The sequence below is a fragment of the Coregonus lavaretus genome (assembly GCF_964263955.1).
Source record: "Coregonus lavaretus genome assembly, contig: HAP1_SCAFFOLD_568, whole genome shotgun sequence".
In the NCBI taxonomy this organism is placed as follows: Eukaryota; Metazoa; Chordata; class Actinopteri; order Salmoniformes; family Salmonidae; genus Coregonus; species Coregonus lavaretus.
The window spans coordinates 205,165-229,902 of NW_028157357.1; the positions used below are offsets into that span (position 1 = coordinate 205,165).

Consider the following 24,738-nt stretch of genomic DNA (forward strand, 5'->3'; position numbering starts at 1 on the left):
TTGAAGAAAAGTCGCTTTCAAACTAGGGATTTTATTGCTAATTGAGGTAAGACCCTATTTCTGCTCATATATTATACATGTAAGAACTACACATTGAAACATCCAGCCCAAAGTGGGAGGTTAAAAAAATTATTTCTTAGTCTCCAAACTACCGGAGCATGTCTTTAAACCCCCCTAGAGTCTATTGATACAACTAGGCATCAATCTAAGTAACAGAATAAAAACATCCCTGTCAAAATCCATCAGTTTATGATAGAGATATGCATGGGCTGCGTCTCAATCCACCACATGCACCAATGGCAGCCTTCCGCATCTGCGGAGACGTCTGTAGCGTCCAAACAAGATGGTGGTCTCTGTCTAAGTAACAGAATAACAATAAAAAGGGGTATAATATGTGTAAATATATGATATATATATATTTCCTGAGCTTTCTAATATCCACTAGATATAGGACAGACACTTCAAAACCTTATTCCTTATGATTTATTTTTTTACTGTATTTTTTGCCATTTATTAATGTGTTATTCAAAGTGTTTCTATGGGCTTTAGTAGTAAAGGACTAATTCAATTTTTATCAAATACATTTTTTACATATTTGTTTTTATACCTAAAGGGGTCCTAAAATTCAAAATCAAATAGCTAAATGATCTTTGGTAAGAACATCTTAAAACAATTCCACATGTTAGCTTAGAACCTTCAATGTGTCAATGTGTTTGTACTTGTCTCTATACAAATAAAATAAAATCAAACATGTATAATGCTTTCTTTTCTGATATTAAACAGAAAAACCTCCCAAAAGTTTACTTTTTTGACTGTGTAAATGATGCATCTCCCTCTGGCACGCCCATCTCGGGATAGCCGGGCCCCGCCCATTTACCAGGATGCACCATATTAGGTCAATGACGTCAACGGAATCTCCTTTTGGAACGTTCCATTTCTTGGGAACGGTAACTTCGAAGTTCTAACTTGTTATCTTTACCGATAAATGCATAGATGTATGTTTATAAACTGATATTATGTTGATATCCTCACCCTTTCCTCGTCAGATGGTGAGCAAGCCTAGAAAACCCCTGCTAACTGTCAGTTGACATTCAAACTTCCAGCAACTAGAAAGAATATGAGAGACACTAGACACATCATTAAGATTATAATTTCTATAGCTTTTAATAGACCGACCAACCGAGCAGCTTCATTCATCATGCATGAATGAAATTATAGTCATTGCCCGGGACTAAACTAACTGGGGCATGTTCGCTGAGCAGGACCCAACGGTTTTTAACGTTCCGATAGATATAGGTCTCTGCTATGAACAAACATGTCTCTCTGACATTTAGAATAAGAAATCAGGTCGGCTCTATATGTGGTAACTATATCTGAAACATTCGACAACGTTTGGCGACTGAACTTTGCTTTGGGGTATATTCATCAGGAAACAAACGGAAACAAACCGGACGAAACAGGGAGGGACTAACCTGAACTTGTCCAGTGAGAAACGCTAGTTTTTGTTGTAAACGTTTAGCTACGATGTGCACGATTGAATACACCCCTGGAAAGTATGAGACAGCGCTCCTGTTGGTGATTACTACATTAAAACCACGTTCAGTAGCCAAACGTTGTCGATAGAAATGTCATGAATAGAGCGGATGTGATTCCTTATTCTAAATGTCTGAGGCATGTTTGTCCTACAGTGTATTTCTATCTGAACGTTCCAAAACGTTGCTTCTTGCTGAACGCGCCCCAATAAGGTTTTTATACACGGAAGTATAAGTGAAAATAAAAGTAAAATAGGTGTAGCTACACACCAGGTCACTGCAGCGGGGACTCGAGGTCAGGGTTTTCTAACAATCGATCATAATAACGTGTTAAATGAAGGTTAGGCCCTACTTGCTACATTTTAGCTGGTCTAGACTAGACTTGAGAGTCTGACCAACTGTCAAAGCGAGTCAACATTAGGATGAGAAGTTCCTGCTGTCTAGTAGATGTAGTTGTCTAGAGGAAATGCCAACACATTTACAGTCTAGTTTGATTTGTTTCCTAATACCATTTCAGGTTGTATTATTATCATCCACTGATCCACATAACTTAAGGATGAATCCTGCGAGTCTCCACTCAGGCGGGGGATTGGAGAGAGACGAACAACGATAAAAGGTAGGCAACAATATGCAATATAACTGTTCAATGGCCATTTCCATGAACAACTGTAGTGTATTAAGATTATGTCTTTGTTAAATGTTTTTCATGAAGAAATGGAATGTTGTTTATGTTAGTATCAAGAGGGAAGGTTTTAGTGTAACGCCGCATACAACAGACAGGAAGTGTGTTGTAGACAGGGGAGACTGGTGATTGGCCAGAAGAGGGAGCCACCCATCTTTTTGCATTGTTTATAAATAGGGGTTAAACGAAGAAGAAAGTCAGAACGAGCAGTCATTCTGAGGCGTCGCTCTCCGGGTGTCATGTCACCTGTAACTTATGCTGTAACCTCGTGATTTTAATAAAAGCCTCTAACACGGTGCAGCCTAAGCGGACTCTTTGTTGACAGCAATAACTGGCCACCATTCACCCGATACGACAAATGGCGCCCAACGTGGGGCTGGTCTGCACCTCTCCTTTGATTCATACAGCCGCCAGGCTAACTCGCTTTGAAGCATTGCCAGACAAGGGTGAGTTTTTCTTACCGCTTTGGAGCTTGTTAGATTGGATACGACTTGTGTACACTGGAGAGATGTACCATACGACCTTGCCTCGGGTGGCGTTATTGCTGATGACTAGAGTCTGTTAAAATATATTCCATTGGTAACGGCAGATAATTGGAAGTTTTTAGAGCATAAAACGGTAGGAATTAAGTATTGAAGTGTACAATTAAGGCAGATATGCGCATTCTTTAGGGCACTGTACCGCTTAAAGACCCCCAGGGGGGCCATTTTAGATAATGGGCCGGCAAATCCGCGTGCACGATAGAATGTGCATTCGGTGAGTTTTTAAAGAAAACTCGGTTTGATGGGTTTTTATCTGATTGTGATTATGATTCGACTCTCGTCCGACGGGGGGTTTGATTGGGTTTGATTTCTCGGTGTAATGCTCATTAATCCACGGTAGCAAAAAATGGTAGGAGAAATATGTTCAAAATAAATAGGGCAGTGCAGGATATTTATTTGTGTGGTAGGCCGCAGTTAGCTAAAGGCTAAGGTTAATTCTAAATGCTTGATTGTGTGTCAGGCCACATGGTACATCGCGGCTAAGGCTAATTCTAAATGCTGAAGTGTGGGTCATGCTACATTCTACATAGCGGCTAATGCTAATGCTAAATGCTAATTGTGTTGCGTGCTACATGCTAATGGATATCCTTAGAGACCCCATTGCGATGGATTAAAGTCTCTTAAACTTGTCTCTGTGTGTGTAAGTCAGGTTATATGTTTTGTGAGCGCTGTTAAATGTTGTTTGACTATGAGGGGGAAACGGGAGTTACAGCTGGACTGTTAACCGTCTATTTGGGGATTACGGTGAAAAAGTATTTTAGAATGCATTTGCGCATGCGTTTAATTTTGCGACACTACACTACAGAAAGGGGGAGTTTATTACATTACATTTTACATTTTAGTCATTTAGCAGACGCTCTTATCCAGAGCGACTTACAGGAGCAATTAGGGTTAAGTGCCTTGCTCAAGGGCACATTAACGTCATTTAGCAGACGCTCTTAGCCAGAGCGACTCACAAATTGGTGCGTTCACCCTATAGCCAGTGGGATAACCACTTTACAATTGGGGGGGGGGTAGAAGGATTCCTTTATCCTATCCCAGGTATTCCTTAAAGAGGTGGGGTTTCAAATGTCTCCGGAAGGTGGTGAGTGACTCCGCTGTCCTGGCGTCGTGAGGGAGCTTGTTCCACCATTGGGGTGCCAGAGCAGCGAACAGTTTTGACTGGGCTGAGCGGGAACTATGCTTCCGCAGAGGAAGGGGAGCCAGCAGGCCAGAGGTGGATGAGCGCAATGCCCTCGTTTGGGTGTAGGGACTGATCAGAGCCTGAAGGTACAGAGGTGCCGTTTATGACACGAGATTAGGACACGTTTTGTTTTACGGCACTAAACTACAACACGAGGGTATAGTAGCATTGTGGGTAACGTGTCATATTCTGTGGGGTAACACTGCAGGAAGAGACAGAGAAATAGACAGACAGGGGAGAGATTTTAACACGAATCTTATAGTTTAAAGTGGCTGGGGTTTGAACATGAAACTATTTGTTGAGATGTAGTGAATTTATACATTAAATATATGTTGGCGAAGTATAATGAATTAAATTAAATGACGGATTTAAATTAAATAACATGTTTTTGAGCGATCGATAATTATTCCTGAGTTAATTCTTAGAGCGAATGTAGAACGAACGAATATTGAATGGTTGAAATAACTCAGTGATTGCATTAACTACTAAAAGCTGTTTCTGTGTCTTTGTTCCCTTGTCATGAGAGACAGGAGAGAGAGAGACAGAGGAGATACAGGAAGTGCTGACGTGACATCACGTGACGAGGCAGAGGATCGGATCAGATATCAGGCTAGTTCACAAAATATGTGATGGTATGACAATTTCACATAGGCTTGGCAAATACTCATTTGAATAAAAATTGCATTTTGGAGGCTATGTGCATCACTGGGGTTTGATTGGAGATGTGTTGGGAATCAAGGACTGACATTATTCTGTAAATTTAAGATAATTAGGTGTTTATAGAGCAAGGGGTTTATGGGAATTGTAGTAATGAAGGGGTTACAGGCTTTGTTTTTGGGATTGCTTTGAAGTTGACTAACTTACATTTGCATTTGATGGGTTGTGGTAAGATAGCCAACACTAATTGATAAATTGGTGATATAGGAATAAAAAATTGGTTTTAAATTATTCATAATTTTTAATTGATTTTTTGATAGATTTTTTATTTTAATTAGAAATGGTTTTTGAATAAAACATTTAATTGAATTTTTTAATATTCATATTTTAGTTGATTTGATTATGATTTTTTTTTTTTTTTTTTTTGAGTTGTTAGGTTATATTAATAATTAGAGGGGGGAAGCCATAGGCTATATAGTCTAAAATAAGATAATTCATAATAAAGGAATATAAAAGAGTAGTTACAATGGGGAGAAAGGACAGCAAGGCTATATGAAGGTGATTACACCGATTGATATAGGGGAAAAATAGTGATCCTTTAACTAAAGTAGTGTTAGGAAAACTAATGGCAGAAGATAGTACACCTTTCTCACATACGGATTCAGCTGTAAGACACCCACCTTATGAGAAGGAAGTACAGTTTAGGGATGTTTATCCTCAGCTTCCGGTGATCATCCAGGAGGGTGATTGTTGCATCAGAGATGAAGATGAATAATAGATAGAGGACAAGCAGAAACGACGATCACAGAAGAAAAGTAAGAAGATGATGGAAGATGATATTTTGAGGACAGTACTTAGAATATAAGCTGTTGAAGAATCCTGATATGTCAACAACAAAGAACAGGACGAAGAAACTCTGAGAAAACTCAATCATACAACTGGTGGAGAAGAGAAGCTTTGGTTATGAAGAATCAGAATGAACCAAATCAACAATCACTGTTACAGCTTCAACTGAACAATATCAAATGCAATTGTACCAGCCAAGGGGGGTACCAAATGTTCCATATCCACAGCCAGTTTCTGGACAGACACATAATTGGAGAGGAAGAGGACGAGAAGGCTTAGAAGGAGGAGGAAGATTTCAGCTACCCTTCAGCAACTTTCAGAAGACTGTTATAATTGTGGACAGATTGGGTACTTTACCTGTGAGTGCAACAAGTCAGGAGGAAAAACAGAGAACATTTTTAAGGAAGATACAGGGGCAATTCAAGATCACCTGTTCTCCAGGTGAACCCTAAAGATTCTAGAGTGCCTAGAAGATCCGGAAGGGGGGTGTCAGCTGATAGCACCGATTAGAGAAGAGAAAATATCTAACAATTGAAGTAAAACCAGAGGACTATTAGAAGTGATGGTGAATAGTGTAAAAACTTATCTGTGTTCAGCCTAAAGAGGTTAAACATCTCACTATGTAAAATTAACTAATTAGGATAGGGATTTGAGGTAGTAAAACAGTTAATTACTCTTAAGATACTAATATTAGAGCATATACCTATTGCATTGTTGGGAAGAGATGCATTGTTTAAATTGAATTGTACAATAGGATGTACACTAAACGGCTGTCTGGTAGAGGATTTTAAAAAGTAGGGTTTTTGGGAATCATATTTGCTTAAAAAGATAATATCATAGGAAGGATGATAATCTATTAGACAATCTGTCTGAAAAATAAAATTAAAAGGGGTGACTGTTATTCTGGGTTACATTCTTACACTAAGAGATTTCAGGCTAGGCTAAAAGGTGTTTAGTCATTTGCCAAGTCTGTGTGTGAAAAAAGTCAGAAGCAGGTGGGGACTTTCCCAATCACGTATTCTAAAAATTTGGTGGTAAAGGGATTTTGTGAATAAATCAGTGGAAAAGGTTTTTAAAGGTTAGGAGGAAAAGATTAGATTAAAATAAGTTAGGAGAACTAGGTTGAAGGAACTCTAAGACAGTAAGCTAAGTTTCAAAGTTAGTAGTAAGAGAGAGAGAACAGTAGTGAAGGACATTTTAAAGTTTAGTGGGAAGATATGGTAGGAGTTTAGATCGGTTAGGAGCAGATGCATTGAGAAAGTATGTGTTGCTGGATGATAAGAGAAGATTGAGGGTGATTGAGTATCTATAGTTACAGTTCCCAGCAGGGAGATCAAGGTAATTATAGGTGTATTTTTTATAATCAAAAGTTTGAAAGTCAGGGATTAGAGATAGGACTGAGAGTTGGGAAAAAGTGAAACTAGTGGTGATAGATGGAAGTACAAGCAAAGACAACTTTTCTTTGGAAAATGGATGAAGTAACTAAGGACATTAACACTTCAGTCTATTAAAACAACAGTGAGAAGCAATTGAACTCTTTCAACATTGATAGTTATTAAAGCCATAAATATATCGCATTTGGTTATAAGGGAACCAATACAGCACCAATGTTAGGGGAAACAATACTTATTAGGTTTAGGATGGGGACGTTCCTCCCATATGGAGAGATAATTATGGAGAATAAGTATTGTTATCAGGACCAAGAGTAGAAGCTGTGGCACCTAATCAAAGGAGGTATAGTTTGGAAGAGGGTTAGGAGTGACTGTTCACTTATGTTGCGTAATGTTACAGAGAAAGGTCAGGGAGAATATATGTGTACTTATCTAGTGCAAGCATTAGAATTTGTTCCGGTTAAGAATTATTGGTTAAAAGGCTATGTAATTCATAAAGTAACGCTTATAATGGAAGAGTTGAGGTCTGTTGTAGCCTCCACAGTCACCAAAGGAGTTCAGGAAGAATATGTTACAGTAGTCACTCCAACAGTGAATAATGCACATAGGATATTGGTAACTTTCGCACTAGAAGTAATTAAGGTTGATACATCAACTAAATCAACTACTTTAATGGTAACTTTGGAAGGGATTAATGATACGATGGCAATAGCAAATGTAGGAAGTATGACACCGACAACAACTTTTCTGAAATTAAAGGGGGTAGCAAGACGGACTTAAAATAGGAGAGCAGATAGTGGTAGAGACAATATAGATTCATCTGAAATAGTGAAGGATACTATCATGGAGGTACAGGATGAGGTCTTTGATTTTAATGACAGACAAGGAGAGGTATCTGATCAGTACCGCTCGTTAGGGGAGAGAGAAACTAAAGGGAGGGGTTTGATTCTTCTGTTGTGAAAATTAGAGATAGATGGGCAGGTTCCAGCAGCTCATTCTGTAAGATCAGTGAGGAATCTTGAGGGTCCATGTCTGTTGAGAATTCCAGTCAAACATGTTAGAGACGGTCGCTCGACCTCTATCAAGTATGTGTCAATTTTATGCTTTGTCATGACAGTCAGTAACCGATAAAATAATGTCGTTGTCAAAACATTTGTTTAAGCCTAGGGTTAGGTGTTATTTGGTTAAGTGAATTAACTTGTGTGAATTTGTTAGATGGGAAGTAAAATCAGGTAACAGTATTTGAGGTGAAACCATTGAGGGCTAAAAGTTGTTGTTGTTCTAATAAAACATATGATGGAAAGGGTATGTTTATGGGAATATCAAATTGTGATGATTATATGATGACTTTGGATAAGCATGAACATAAGGTTAGAGATGACAAATATAATGTAATTTTTATGTTCCAGGTAGTAGGAACAGCAGGACTTTGATGGTTAAAAGATTAGCTTTTGCCTGACAATGTGACTATGGGGAATTTTAGAGATATTTGGAGGGTTTGTGGTGATAAAGCATATATATTCTTACCCTATGGATAGACAGGATGTTGTTACATGTCAACGTTGAAGCTTCCATATGAGGTTTCTACCATTATAAGAGGGGTAGCACCGGACACAGAAATCTGAAGCTAGGTTTGAAATTGGATGAAAGAGACATGGCTACATGTCATAGTCTTCAAGCCTATCATTGAAGGATAAATCTAAGGGAGAAGGGGGGACTTTTTCCATGGTATGGTGTAACATAATATTAGGTATACTTTGAGTCCAGATAGTTCCGATAATATCACGAGTGTTATAGATGCGTTGAAGAATATAAGGGATGCGTTTGGGAGATCTGAGAAGACTTGGTTGCAAGATCAGATAGGCCAGTAGGGGCAGTGATGGGTTACATTTAATGGCAGCTTTGATAACACTGTGTGATGTTTGTAATTTGTTACTGACCTTTGAGAAAGCTATGATATTGAGATAGGTTGGAGAGTGATGCCTGGAGACAACACTCAGATGCCGTTGTTGACTGTTCCTGATCTGGATGAAGATGGACAAGTGGAACTGAATGGATAAATATCATTTTAGATGTTTTGATCATTTTTCTAAAAAAATTTTTTTTCAATATTAGTGTGATTTGTAGTATGATTTATGAATCAAAGGGGGGAATGGGTTAATGTGATTCATACATCATTTATATATCATTTCTATATTCTTAGTTGATATTGATGTTCAATTTGAAAGTGTTGTTTTGCAAAAGATACTGTTTGGTTTTTCTTTTTCTTCCAGAAGCATTTGGGGGAACATATGGAGATTGAAATACTCAAACAACGACAATATGAAGGGACAATATGACTGGAGGAGATGAAACAAGGAGGGTGTGGCCGATTCCATCATCAACAAATCCATTGGAAGTCGAGACTACGGGGAGATGAAGTGTAGTGGACTACATTCCAGTGTCTGCAATGAAATATAGACATGTGTAATACATAATTTGTGTCATAGCCTTAGGGATTAATTTTTATCCTATTCCAGGTATTCCTTAAAGAGGTGGGGTTTCAAATGTCTCCGGAAGGTGGTGAGTGACTCCGCTGTCCTGGCGTCGTGAGGGAGCTTGTTCCACCATTGGGGTGCCAGAGCAGCGAACAGTTTTGACTGGGCTGAGCGGGAACTATGCTTCCGCAGAGGAAGGGGAGCCAGCAGGTCAGAGGTGGATGAACGCAATGCCCTCGTTTGGGTGTAGGGACTGATCAGAGCCTGAAGGTACGGAGGTGCCGTTCCCCTCACTGCTCCATAGGCACCATGGTCTTGTAACGGATGCGAGCTTCAACTGGAAGCCAGTGGAGTGTGCGGAGGAGGGGGGTGACGTGAGAGAACTTGGGAAGGTTGAACACCAGACGGGCTGCGGCATTCTGGATGAGTTGTAGGGGTTTATAAGATACACCTCATCGTGTTCATACATAGCTGACATAGCTAGCCGGTCAGGTTGAAAGATGGTTAGATCAAGACATGCGGAACCATTAGAAAATAAGCGAATTAATGGGACCAGCGCCATTGCTGGATTCTACAAGATAAGCGTTGAAAAGGTGACCAGCGGTCGGGAAACACTCCAAACGGCTGCCAGTCCACCCATTATGGCATCATTGACTTGAATGGAGACGACCTTCTATTCATTCTTATTTATATGCTTACCCCTATATAGGACGCTGCGCATGCGCGCATTGGCGTCCTTGGTGGCTACAGTGCGGAAATAACTGCCAACATTTTGTAGGCAGATAGGATACTTGTTTCCCAAAATCCTGTTACTGAATATCGATCATCCGTAACTCCTTGTCCATTGGTCCGGATTATATCATGTGTGTATATCTGTAGACCTTTATAGAAACCGTCTGAACCGAACTTTTCTCCAAACCGGCACCTTGCCTGTAGTAGACAGCGCACAAGACGCGCTTCCACGTATCCTACCACAGCCAAGTTATAGGTGACGGTTTGGAGAAAAGTTCGGTTATATTAGGAAACAAATCAAACTAGACTGTAAATGTGTTGGCATTTCCTCTAGACAACTAAATCTACTAGACAGCAGGAACTTCTCATCCTAATGTTGACTCGCTTTGACAGTTGGTCAGACTCTCAAGTCTAGTCCTATTTGTAAGTCGCTCTGGATAAGAGCGTCTGCTAAATGACGTAAATGTAAAATGTAAATGTAGTCTAGACCAGCTAAAATGTAGCAAGTAGGGCCTAACCTTCATTTAACACGTTATTATGATCGATTGTTAGAAAACCCTTACCTCTGTCTCGTTCTGCTGCAGTGACCTGGTGTGTAGCTATACTTATTTTACTCCACTTATACTTCCGTGTATAAAAACATTATTGGGGCGCGTTCAGCAAGAAGCAACATTTTGGAACGTTCAGATAGAAATACACTGTAGGACAAACATGCCTCAGACATTTAGAATAAGCTATCACATCCGCTCTATTCACGGCATTTATATCGGCAACATTTCGACAACGTTTGGCTACTGAACGTGGTTTTAATGTACTAATCACCAGCAGGAGCGCTGTCTCATACTTTCAAGGGGTGTATTCAATCGTGCACATCGTAGCTAAACGTTTACAACAAAAACGAGCGTTTCTCACTGGACAAGTTCAGGTTAGTCCCTCCTTGTTTCGTCCGGTTTGTTTCCGTTTGTTTCCTGATGAATATACCCCAAAGCAAAGTTCAGTTGCCAAACGTTGTCGAATGTTTCAGATATAGTTACCACATATAGAGCCGACCTGATTTCTTATTCAAAATGTCAGAGAGACATGTTTGTTCATAGCATAGGCCTATATCTATCGGAACGTTAAAAACCGTTGGGTCCTGCTCAGCGAACATGCCCCAGTTAGTTTTAGTCCCGGGCAATGACTATAATTTCATTCATGCATGATGAATGAAGCCGCTTGGTTGGTCGGTCTATTAAAAGCTATAGGAATTATAATCTTAATGATGTGTGTAGTGTCTCTCGTGTTCTTTCTAGTTGCTGGAAGTTTGAATGTCAACTGACAGTTTGCAGGGGTTTTCTAGGCTTGCTCACCATCTGACGAGGAAAGGGTGAGGATATCAACATAATATCAGTTCATAAACATACATCTATCGCATTTATCGGTAAAGTTAACAAGTTAGAACTTCGAAGTTGCTGTTCCCAAGAAATGGAACGTTCCAAAAGGAGATTCCGTTGACGTCATTGACCTAATATGGTGCATCCTGGTAAATGGGCGGGGCCCGGCTATCCCGAGATGGGCGTGCCAGAGGGAGATGCGTCATTTACACAGTCAAAACAGTAAACTTTCGGGAGGTTTTTCTGTTTAATATCAGAAAAGAAGGCATCATATATGTTTGGTTTTCTTTTATTTGTATAGAGACAAGTACAAACACATTGACACATTGAAGGTTCTAAGCTTACATATGGAATTGTTTTAAGATGTTCTTACCAAAGATCATTTAGCTATTTGATTTGGAATTTTAGGACCCCTTTAGGTATAAAAACAAAAATGTAAAAAATGTATTTGATAAAAATTGAATTAGTCCTTTACTACTATAGCCCATAGAAACACTTTGAATAACACATTAATAAATGGCAAAAAAGACAGTCAAAAAATAATTAATAAAGAATAAGGTTTGGAAGTGTCTGTCCTATATCTAGTGGATATTAGAAAGCTCAGGAAATATATATATATATATATATATATATATATATATTCTTTACACATATTTAACCCCTTTTTTTGGGAAGGCACAAAACTACCTCCATACTTCCATTCATTATTTAAACAGATATCGGTTACCCATGACACTTGTGGGGGCTGTAGAGCAAAACGGAGACCACCATCTTGTTTGGACGCCATCTTGTTTGGACGCTACAGACGTCTCCACAGATGCTGAAGGCTGCCATTGGTGCATGTGGTGGATTGAGACGCAGCCCATGCATATCTCTATCATAAACTGATGGATTTTGACAGGGATGTTTTTATTCTGTTACTTAGATTGATGCCTAGTTGTATCAAATAGACTCTAGGGGGGTTTAAAGACATGCTCCGGTAGTTTGGAGACTAAGAAATTATTTTTTTAACCTCCCACTTTGGGCTGGATGTTTCAATGTGTAGTTCTTACATGTATAATCTATGAGCAGAAATAGGGTCTTACCTCAATTAGCAATAAAATCCCTAGTTTGAAAGCGACTTTTCTTCAAGCTGTGCCACACCTTTTCCCCTATATTTCCCCCCACATGAGCCAGCCCCTTTGCAGTTTGAGTTCTAGCCAATGAGCTTCAGCCCCTCACATTTGAGTGACAGCTAGCAAGAGGCCTACCCAGCAGAGCGAGAGACCAATGATGTGGTGCACATATCTGCACATATGTGACATAGTATGCAATTATCGGTGACCACTTCTGGCTCCTGAGTGCTACTTTCAGCGCTACTGTCTAAAAAGTATACAAAAGTATCAGAGAATCTCTTTAATGGGTCTGTTGATAAGACAGTAGTTTATACATGATTGAACTGTTGCAGCTGTAGCAACCAGTTCTGTTGATATAGTAACACAGTAGTTTATACATGATTGAACTGTTGCAGTGTGTATGAATATTTAAAGTATTTACACACAAACTGTTAGTGGTAAATAAAACTACATATTCCTATCCTACAGTTATAATACACATGTTCCTGTGTTTTTAAGGATCTTAATGACAGTACAGACGTATCAACAGTTAGTGGTAAATACAACTACATATTCCTATCCTACAGTTATAATACACATGTTCCTGTGTTTTTAAGGATCTTAATGACAGTACAGACGTATCAACTGTTAGTGGTAAATACAACTACATATTCCTATCCTATGTTATACTACACATGTTCCTGTGTTTTTAAGGATCTTAATGACAGTACAGACGTATCAACTGTTAGTGGTAAATACAACTACATATTCCTATCCTACAGTTATAATACACATGTTCCTGTGTTTTTAAGGATCTTAATGACAGTACAGACGTATCAACTGTTAGTGGTAAATACAACTACATATTCCTATCCTACAGTTATAATACACATGTTCCTGTGTTTTTAAGGATCTTAATGACAGTACAGACGTATCAACTGTTAGTGGTAAATACAACTACATATTCCTATCCTATGTTATACTACACATGTTCCTGTGTTTTTAAGGATCTTAATGACAGTACAGACGTATCAACTGTTAGTGGTAAATACAACTACATATTCCTATCCTACAGTTATAATACACATGTTCCTGTGTTTTTAAGGATCTTAATGACAGTACAGACGTATCAACTGTTAGTGGTAAATACAACTACATATTCCTATCCTACAGTTATAATACACATGTTCCTGTGTTTTTAAGGATCTTAATGACAGTACAGACGTATCAACTGTTAGTGGTAAATACAACTACATATTCCTATCCTACAGTTATAATACACATGTTCCTGTGTTTTTAAGGACCTGAGTGACAACACATGTAAGACGTCTGTCCACCAGATGATACATTCCTGTCCCTAAGACTATTTTTCTGGACTCAGATCAATCAGTGTGATTTTGAACCAGCCTTCTATATACATTGACCACATTATACTGTCATTATACAACATTATCTTCACCAGATCTCAAACCAGCCTTCTACATTGACCACATTATACTGTCATTATACAACATTATCTTCACCAGATCTCAAACCTCTTGTCTGTCAGGAAGGGTCTTCTGTCCTGGATTCTGTTGTTGAAGAGTCTGTAGAGAATACCATTACTATTATTAATCATTATTAGAACATTAGACAACAGATCTCCATCCTCCAACAGTTGCTCCCAGCAACAGACACACCCATATGATCTCTCACACACATGCTCTGCTCACCGTCACACACACCCTTACCGTACGGTGTTTATTGAAGTGTTGGTGGAGACCAGTTGGAGTATTCTGTCAGTCAGAGCATCAGTGATGTCATTGTGACTCAGGCTACAACAGAGAGAGCGAGAGAGACAGAGACAGAGAGAGAGAGACAGAGAGAGAGAGAGAGAGAGAGACAGAGAGAGAGAGACAGAGAGAGAGAGAGAGAGAGAGAGAGAGAGAGAGAGAGAGAGAGAGACAGAACACGAGTGTTCAGACATTTGTCATGTAGTCACACACACCCACACCCACACACACACAGTGAAAGCCACTCACTCCAGGACTTGTACTTTGTGCAGGTGTGTGATCAGGGGCTGTAGGTGGTGGTCTGTGAGTTGACAGTGGCTGAGGTCCAGTTCTGACAGCCCCTCTGAGTGTTCCAGAACCAGGGCCAGAGATCCACAGGCCTTCTGGTCCAGCCTGGTCTCACTGAGGTCCAGCTCTCCATCCAGGGCTCTGCACAGGGACTCTGCGTGCCTCAGCACCCCCTCTTCAATCCCCTCACACACAAGGTCCAGCAGCTGACGTAGCAGAGCTTTGCTGGGGCTGACAGGACAAGAGGCAGAGATAACATTATGACACAGAGTAGGTCTAACTCCTACTGATGAACTAGTTGGTTAAATGTTTGTCTTTGTGTGTCTAACCTCAGCTTGACAATATGCAGGATGGGAAGCAGCTCCCTCAGTGCTCTGTCCTCCACTTCACAGTCTCTTAGGATGATCTGCACCTGGTTCTGGACCAGCTGGGTGCTGTGTTGGTTCTGCTTCAGAACAGAGTGGATGGCCCTGCAGTGGTCAGTGGTCAGACACAGAGCCTCCTCCTGGTCCTGAGCTGACAGGTCCACAGAGGAGGAGCAGGAGAAGTCCAGCCTGTAGTGCAGAGACCTGAGCAGCCATACTGCTGTTGGTGGTGGTGGTGGTGGTGCCCCCTGCTGGATCGGAGAGGCAGCACAGCACTGGAGGAAACTCAGCAGTAACCTCCTGTCAACACTACAGAGAGAGAGAGAGAGAGAGAGAGAGAGAGAGAGAGAGACAGCGAGGGAGAACAAGAGAGAGAGACAGCGAGGGAGAGAGAGACAGAGAGAGAGAGAGACAGAGACAGAGACAGAGACAGAGACAGAGACAGAGACAGAGACAGAGACAGAGACAGAGACAGAGACAGAGACAGAGAGAGAGAGAGAGAGAGAGAGAGAGAGAGAGAGAGAGAGAGAGAGAGAGACTTATTTAAACACCATCACACATTATAACACTGATAAACACACTACAACTCTGTTTGTCATGTCAACTCCCGGCGTTCCCCTTCAATTCCACCCGTAGGTGAGGTTAAGGTTTAGTGCATTAGACTAAGGTTAGGGTTAGTGGTTAAATCAGTCTTCATATCAATTCTAGCAGGGTTAAAGAGAGCCAACTAAACCTGAGTTGGGAGACTCTGTCCAGAAGAGGCAGGATGCTCTCTATCTCCCCCGGTGGTATGGAGGTCCACAGCAGGTTGACTTTGACTTGGTGGCAGTGCTGCAGGGTAAAACCCAGAGCAGTACAGTCCACTCTGTCCAGCTCTCTGCTGTTCAGGTTGATCCAATGGTCTGAAGACCTCAACAAACTGGACACACAGTCACTGGCTCTGCTGTCATAGATCTGTCTGATGGTGGACTTTGCAAAGCTGGAACTGGACCTGAACAAACATGGAGAATGGATTGTTGTGGTTATGTCAAGGTTTCATAAAGGATAACTCACATAGCAACAACTGGCTGGATAGGACATTAATAATGAAAGTCTATAAATATTGAATAAAGATCTCCCACCTCTTGAATAAAACCCTAATGATATTACAGAGGATCACTCAGAACAACATGTCACTGGATATAAATAGTTATGTTCTTCTTTCTAGAAAGTCTGAATAGAGAAAGAAGTTCTCCCACCTCTTGAATATAACCCTTCCCAGAAAGGGGAGAAGATCTGAGATGTACTTCTCTAGGAGTATATTTTTTCTGAGGTCCACAGTGATGTTGTGGGTTGAATGCTGCAGCAGAGAGAGAAGCACTTCCAGGTCCAGCCTGCAGGAGGTCAGGTCTCCACCAACCTTCTCCAGGAACCACTGAGTCAAGTCCTTGTCCTGAGCTTCATACACAACTACAGTCAGCTGCTGCAGAGTGTCTGAGTTCAGTCTAGGAGGTTGGAACATAAAGGCAGTCAGAAATATGAAGAAAAACACATGAATGAAGTTCCTATTTCTACTTCTAAAAAACATCAGCTTCAGACTGACCTGAGAGAGAGAGGTCCCTGGTGACACAGCAGTGTGATGAGAGAGTGACCCTGGATCCAGAAGTCAGTCAGGTCCAGACACTGAACCCTCCAGAGTCTCAGCAGGGATGCCACACTACTCAGAGCCCTGGATAACACTCTCTCTGGTGGCTGGTTGCTCTTTAGGACCAGGGAGAGCTCTGGGACAGTCAGTGGAGTAGCACCTCTCCCTGTCCTCCTAACCAGTCTGGACAGTTTCACTGCCATGCCCACATTCAGCCTGGAATGAAAAGACAAAACTCAAGTCACTTTAAACAGAGAAACCTTGTCAGATAAAATGCTCAATAGGAAAATAAACTATTCAATAGACCAGTGTAAGTTCTTCACTCTGTTTGTCAGAACCTAACGGACAACTAGTCCATGCTTAAACCAGGTTTATTCACTCACTGGGTCAAACAGCTGAAAGGACCAAGACATGTTTACACAAGCACATATATTTAGGCGGAGTCTCTAACCTTGCACCTCTGGACAGCCAATACATCTCTGTTGCTAGGCAGGAACTGAAGTGGGGACTGTTCCTCCTCACTTCATCTGACCTGACCTCGGCCCGAACTCCTCCCTCCTCCCTCCTCCCTAACTCACGGCTGTCCTACACTGAAACCAGACGGTTACCCTTCTCCTCTCCATAGGATACATGAGATTACCCTTCTCCTCTCCATAGGATACATGATATTACCCTTCTCCTCTCCATAGGATACATGAGATTACCCTTCTCCTCTCCATAGGATACATGATATTACCCTTCTCCTCTCCATAGGATACATGAGATTACCCTTCTCCTCTCCATAGGATACATGAGATTACCCTTCTCCTCTCCATAGGATACATGAGATTACCCTTCTCCTCTCCATAGGATACATGAGATTACCCTTCTCCTCTCCATAGGATACATGAGATTACCCTTCTCCTCTCCATAGGATACATGAGATTACACTTCTCCTCTCCATAGGATACATGAGATTACCCTTCTCCTCTCCATAGGATACATGAGATTTAACAATAACATGTTCTGACAGAATGTCAACTTTCCCCTTTCTCCCCCAGTAGATTTGCATTCACCCAGTTCTAATATGGTAACATGAATAAGGATTGTTTCAAGTTAGAACCCAACACCTGTAAAAGCTGTTTTACTGAACATACCTGAGCTTGTGTAGCTTTGACTCATGTCTCACAATAAGTAAGGCTCCTTGGAGAGAGATCTTGCTGGGGTTAAGAGTGAGGTCCACTCTGGAGGAACAGAGACCCAGGACTCTCCCCACAGACCTGCAGGTTTTCCTGGGTAACTCTCCTCCCAGTGACAGGGTGGAGCCCAAGGCCTGGAGGAGAGAGGCCAACTGCTGGTCCTCCTCTCTGGACCTCACAGGGACGGATTCACACACCCTCTGGAAGAACCTGTCATCATCACAGCTGAAACAGCAAAACATGGGGGACATGAAATTAGACATTTAGGAGACAGTCCAAAAGTATTGGGACAGTGACACATTTTTGGTTGTTTTGGCTCTGTACTCCAGCACTTTGACATGATACAATGACTATGAGGTTAAAGTTACAGCAATGTTTGTACATACAGTGCCTTGCATTAGTATTCAATCCCCTTACATACTTTTTATTGTGTTACAACCTGGAATTAAAATGGAATCAATTAGAATGTTTTTGTCAAGAAATTACTCAAAATACTCTGTAATGTCAAAGTGGAAGAACAACAACAACATTTGTTAAAGATTAATGAAATATAAAACACTAATATACCTTGATTAGATTAGGTATTCTGAGTATAAACTTTCAGGTTTCATGTTACAAAACGTCTCAAAGATAAAATTCACAAGATTTCTAAAAGACAAATTTCTAGCATCACAAAATTTAAGAAAAATTCACAATATCTGTGTGACATTTAGTAATGCAACATTTGTTATGTCAAGAAATCTGAGTATAAATGTTACCAGATTCACCAACACAAAGTTATGATATGCATTTCTGATGGTCACATTATGGTGGGTAAAATACAATGACTATCTTTCTAAACTCATCATCCACTTAAATTGTTCCTTCAAATCCTGACCACAAAGATTGCATATTTTCCAAACGGTATGTGTCTGTTTAGTTTATTAAGTTAATGCAGAAAGCTACAAACTTCCTCTCTAAAGGGAAATACAGGGACAGACAACTACAATCTCTGAACTGTACGGATCCAACTCACCTCAGCTGTGAGATGTAGGGCAGACACTGAAGGAAACTCCTCACTTCACTCTCTTCATCTGACCAGCCCTTCAGCTCTACTGGTTTCTTCTCTTGTTGGAGTTTCAGCACTTCTAGGAGGAGGGAGGCCTTTCTCTCTGAGAGGTCTATGGACCAGACTGCAGGAGCTGACTGGTAAACTGGCTGTAATGCTGGAAGGACACTCCTGCCTGTTTGAGTCTCATAGTCCTTCACATGTGAGTACAGATCCAGCAGGAAATCCCATTGGTATTCCTTATTCTCATAATAATCATCATCATCACAGAAAGGGAAAGTGCTGTAAGTACACATTGATGATACCAGCTTCAGTGTCTTCTCTCCTGTCTGCTCCTCCCACTCTGCTGCTTGAGACAGGAGATCCACCAGGAACTTGATCAGCTTTGAGTGATCAGACCTCCATGGATAGAAACTGCAACAAGGACAGTAACAGCTGATTCAGACATGGATGAACACATGAAACCAGTCATAGCTAAAGATATATGAAGTAGTTTTACATTTACATAATGTGCTTTGGTAATATGTAAAAGTATTTACTTTTAGAGACATTCACATGATGTATGTGTGACATTTAGTAATGCAACATTTGTTATGTCAGGAAATCAGTGGATAAATGTTACCAGATTCACCAACACTTGAATATTTATATTACAACGTTTCTACAAGATAATAATCACTAGCATCACATAATCACTAACCACCACACATGTTCAGACTCACCTCAGCTGTGAGATGTAGGGCAGACACTGAAGGAAACTCCTCACTTCACTCTCTTCATCTGACCAGCCCTTCAGCTCTACTGGTTTCTTCTCTGGTTGGAGTTTCAGCACTTCTAGGAGGAGGGAGGCCTTTCTCTTTGAGAGGTCTATGGACCAGACTGCAGGAGCTGACTGGTAAACTGGCTGTAATGCTGGAAGGACACTCCTGCCTGTTTGAGTCTCATAGTCCTTCACATGTGAGTACAGATCCAGCAGGAAATCCCATTGGTATTCCTTATTCTCATAATAATCATCATCATCACAGAAAGGGAAAGTGCTGTAAGTACACATTGATGATACCAGCTTCAGTGTCTTCTCTCCTGTCTGCTCCTCCCACTCTGCTGCTTGAGACAGGAGATCCACCAGGAACTTGATCCACTTTGAGTGATCAGACCTCCATGGATAGAAACTGCAACAAGGACAGTAACAGCTGATTCAGACATGGATGAACACATGAAACCAGTCATAGCTAAAGATATATGAAGTAGTTTTACATTTACATAATGTGCTTTGGTTATATGTAAAAGTATTTACTTTTAGAGACATTCACATGATGTATGTGTGACATTTAGTAATGCAACATTTGTTATGTCAGGAAATCAGTGGATAAATGTTACCAGATTCACCAACACTTGAATATTTATATTACAACGTTTCTACAAGATAATAATCACTAGCATCACATAATCACTAACCACCACACATGTTCAGACTCACCTCAGCTGTGAGATGTAGGGCAGACACTGAAGGAAACTCCTCACTTCACTCTCTTTATCTGACCAGCCCTCCAGCGCTACTGGTTTCTTCTCTGGTTGGAGTTTCAGCACTTCTAGGAGGAGGGAGGCCTTTCTCTTTGAGAGGTCTATGGACCAGACTGCAGGAGCTGACTGGTAAACTGGCTGTAATGCTGGAAGGACACTCCTGCCTGTTTGAGTCTCATAGTCCTTCACATGTGAGTACAGATCCAGCAGGAAATCACTCTGTTTAGAATTGTCTCCAATGACAAAAGTAAAGGTGCTGTAAGTACATATTGATGATACCAGCTTCAGTGTCTTCTCTCCTGTCTGCTCCTCCCACTCTGCTGCTTGAGACAGGAGATCCACCAGGAACTTGATCAGCTTTGAAAGATCAGACCTCCATGGACAGAAACTGCAACAAGGACAGTAACAGCTGATTCAGACATGGATGAACACATGAAACCAGTCATAGCTAAAGATATATGAAGTAGTTTTACATTTACATAATGTGCTTTGATTATATGTAAAATTATATAATTTTAGAGACATTCACATGATGTATGTGTGACATTTAGTAATGCAACATTTGTTATGTCAGGAAATCAGGGGATAAATGTTACCAGATTCACCAACACTTGAAGTTGTATATTACAATGTTTCTACAAGATAATAATCACTAGCATCACATAATCACTAACCACCACACATGTTCAGACTCACCTCAGCTGTGAGATGTAGGGCAGACACTGAAGGAAACTCCTCACTTCACTCTCTTCATCTGACCAGCCCTTCAGCTCTACTGGTTTCTTCTCTGGTTGGAGTTTCAGCACTTCTAGGAGGAGGGAGGCCTTTCTCTTTGAGAGGTCTATCGACCAGACTGCAGGAGCTGACTGGTAAACTGGCTGTAATGCTGGAAGGACACTCCTGCCTGTTTGAGTCTCATAGTCCTTCACATGAGAGTACAGATCCAGCAGGAAATCACATTTCTGACTGTGATATACTTCAGACATTGACAACAGTTTCTCTACAGTTGTTTGTATGGTTCCTCTCTCATGGAGAACTGCTTGAAGACACAGATTCAGTAGGAATATCTTCTCTCTCTTTGTCCTCTCTTCAGGGGATCTTCTCTGATCCTGTGGTGGAGGAAAACTGCAAGAACAGTTACACAACAAATAGATGAATATGTTTGAGATATGATATGCATTTCTGATGTTCACATTATGGTGGGTAAAATACAATGACTATCTTTCTAAACTCATCATCCACTTCAATTGTTCCTCAGAATCCTGACTACGAAGTAAGATTGCATCTTTTTAAACAGTATGTGTATGTTTAGTACATTAAGTTAATGCAGAAAGCTACAAACTTCCTCTCTAAAGGGAAATACAGGGACAGACAACTACAATCTCTGAACTGTACAGATCCAACTCACCTCAGCTGTGAGATGTAGGGCAGACACTGAAGGAAACTCCTCACTTCACTCTCTTCATCTGACCAGCCCTTCAGCTCTACTGGTTTCTTCTCTGGTTGGAGTTTCAGCACTTCTAGGAGGAGGGAGGCCTTTCTCTCTGAGAGGTCTATGGACCAGACTGCAGGAGCTGACTGGTAAACTGGCTGTAATGCTGGAAGGACACTCCTGCCTGTTTTAGTCTCATAGTCCTTCACATGTGAGTACAGATCCAGCAGGAAATCACTATGTTTAGAATTGTCTCCATCGAGAAAAGGAAAGGTGCAGTAAGTCCACACTGATGATACCAGCTTCAGTGTCTTCTCTCCTGTCTGCTCCTCCCACTCTGCTGCTTGAGACAGGAGATCCACCAGGAACTTGATCTGCTTTGAGGGATCAGACCTCCATGGACAGAAACTGCAACAAGGACAGTAACAGCTGATTCAGACATGGATGAACACATGAAACCAGTCATAGCTAAAGATATATGAAGTAGTTTTACATGTACATAATGTGCTTTGATTATATGTAAAATTATTTAATTTTAGAGACATTCACATGATGTACAGTGGGGAAAAAAAGTATTTAGTCAGCCACCAATTGTGCAAATTCTCCCACTTAAAAAGATGAGAGAGGCCTGTAATTTTCATCATAGGTACACGTCAACTATGACAGACAAAACGAGAAAAAAATATCCAGAAAATCACATTGTAGGATTCTTTATGAATTTATTTGCAAATTATGGTGGAAAATAAGTATTTGGTCAATACCAAAAGTTTCTCAATACTTTGTTATATACCCTTTGTTGGCAATGACACAGGTCAAACATTTTCTGTAAGTCTTCACAAGGTTTTCACACACTGTTGCTGGTATTTTGGCCCATTCCTCCATGCAGATCTCCTCTAGAGCAGTGATGTTTTGGGGCTGTCGCTGGGCAACACGGACTTTCAACTCCCTCCAAAGATTTTCTATGGGGTTGAGATCTGGAGACTGGCTAGGCCACTCCAGGACCTTGAAATGCTTCTTACGAAGCCACTCCTTCGTTGCCCGGGCGGTGTGTTTGGGATCATTGTCATGCTGAAAGACCCAGCCACGGTTCATCTTCAATGCCCTTGCTGATGGAAGGAGGTTTTCACTCAAAATCTCACGATACATGGCCCCATTCATTCTTTCCTTTACACGGATCAGTCGTCCTGGTCCCTTTGCAGAAAAACAGCCCCAAAGCATGATGTTTCCACCCCCATGCTTCACAGTAGGTATGGTGTTCTTTGGATGCAACTCAGCATTCTTTGTCCTCCAAACACGACGAGTTGAGTTTTTACCAAAAAGTTCTATTTTGGTTTCATCTGACCATATGACATTCTCCCAATCCTCTTCTGGATCATCCAAATGCACTCTAGCAAACTTCAGACGGGCCTGGACATGTACTGGCTTAAGCAAGGGGACACGTCTGGCACTGCAGGATTTGAGTCCCTGGCGGCGTAGTGTGTTACTGATGGTAGGCTTTGTTACTTTGGTCCCAGCTCTCTGCAGGTCATTCACTAGGTCCCCCCGTGTGGTTCTGGGATTTTTGCTCACCGTTCTTGTGATCATTTTGACCCCACGGGGTGAGATCTTGCGTGGAGCCCCAGATCGAGGGAGATTATCAGTGGTCTTGTATGTCTTCCATTTCCTAATAATTGCTCCCACAGTTGATTTCTTCAAACCAAGCTGCTTACCTATTGCAGATTCAGTCTTCCCAGCCTGGTGCAGGTCTACAATTTTGTTTCTGGTGTCCATTGACAGCTCTTTGGTCTTGGCCATAGTGGAGTTTGGAGTGTGACTGTTTGAGGTTGTGGACAGGTGTCTTTTATACTGATAACAAGTTCAAACAGGTGCCATTAATACAGGTAACGAGTGGAGGACAGAGGAGCCCCTTAAAGAAGAAGTTACAGGTCTGTGAGAGCCAGAAATCTTGCTTGTTTGTAGGTGACCAAATACTTATTTTCCACCATAATTTGCAAATAAATTCATTAAAAATCCTACAATGTGATTTTCCAGATTTATTTTTCTCAATTTGTCTGTCATAGTTGACGTGTACCTATGATAAAAATTACAGGCCTCTCTCATCTTTTTAAGTGGGAGAACTTGCACAATTGGTGGCTGACTAAATACTTTTTTTCCCCACTGTATGTGTGACATTTAGTAATGCAACATTTGTTATGTCAGGAAATCAGGCTATAACCTGGAATTAAACTGGAATCAATTAGAATGTTTTTGTCAAGAATGTACAATAACAGGTAGGGGTTAGCATTTTATATCATACCCCCAAGACATGCTAACCTCTCACCATTACAATAACAGGGAGGGGTTAGCATTGTCTTTGGAAGGTATAATATTTATGCCTCTTTAACCTTATCACTCATCATTATTCACAATTCATTCAGGATTATCCGAGATCATTGAAGCATCCACATTAATGTAGAAGTGTTTAGAAACATATTCTGTTCTTATTTACAATAAAAGTGACTCCAAAATGACACAATACATTATTTAACTTTCATTTCTATTGGACACTAAATAATCTGAAACACAACCAAAACAAACAGCAAATGCATCCAACACATTTGTAGAATCACAAGCTTGATGTAGTCATTGCGTTCTAGGAATATAGGACCAAATACTACACTATGGAATACTTTAATACACATAAGTGAATATGCCCAAATACTTTTGGTTCCCTAAAATGGGGGGACTTTTACAAAAAGTGCTGTAATTTCGAAACAGTTCACCCGATATGGATGAAGATACCCTCCAATTAAAGCTGACAGTCTGCACTTTAACCTCATTGTAGTTGAATCATTTAAAATCCAAAGTGCTGGAGCACAGAGCCAAAATAAATGTGCCAAAACAAAATGTGTCAATGTCCCAATACTTTGACCTCACTATATATGAATACATGCCTGTCATATGGACACGTAATACCACGTCACAGAGAAAGTTCCATAATATGCAGGACATTTGGTTTTGT

The 24,738-nt window shown here is 40.8% G+C and overlaps 1 protein-coding gene across 1 annotated transcript; it reads right to left on the reverse strand.

Moving 5' to 3' along the window:
• Positions 1–12,187: 12,187 nt before the first annotated feature.
• Positions 12,188–19,080, reverse strand: LOC311125511 (uncharacterized protein; the record flags this gene model as incomplete). Its single annotated transcript, XM_084199552.1, has 9 exons — positions 12,188–14,095; positions 14,240–14,323; positions 14,531–14,800; positions 14,899–15,243; positions 15,668–15,925; positions 16,173–16,418; positions 16,517–16,774; positions 17,695–17,961; positions 18,995–19,080. 9 exons carry the CDS (start codon positions 19,078–19,080, stop codon positions 14,029–14,031), a joined length of 1,881 nt encoding a protein of 626 aa, XP_084055678.1. The 3' UTR covers positions 12,188–14,028.
• Positions 19,081–24,738: the final 5,658 nt, after the last annotated feature.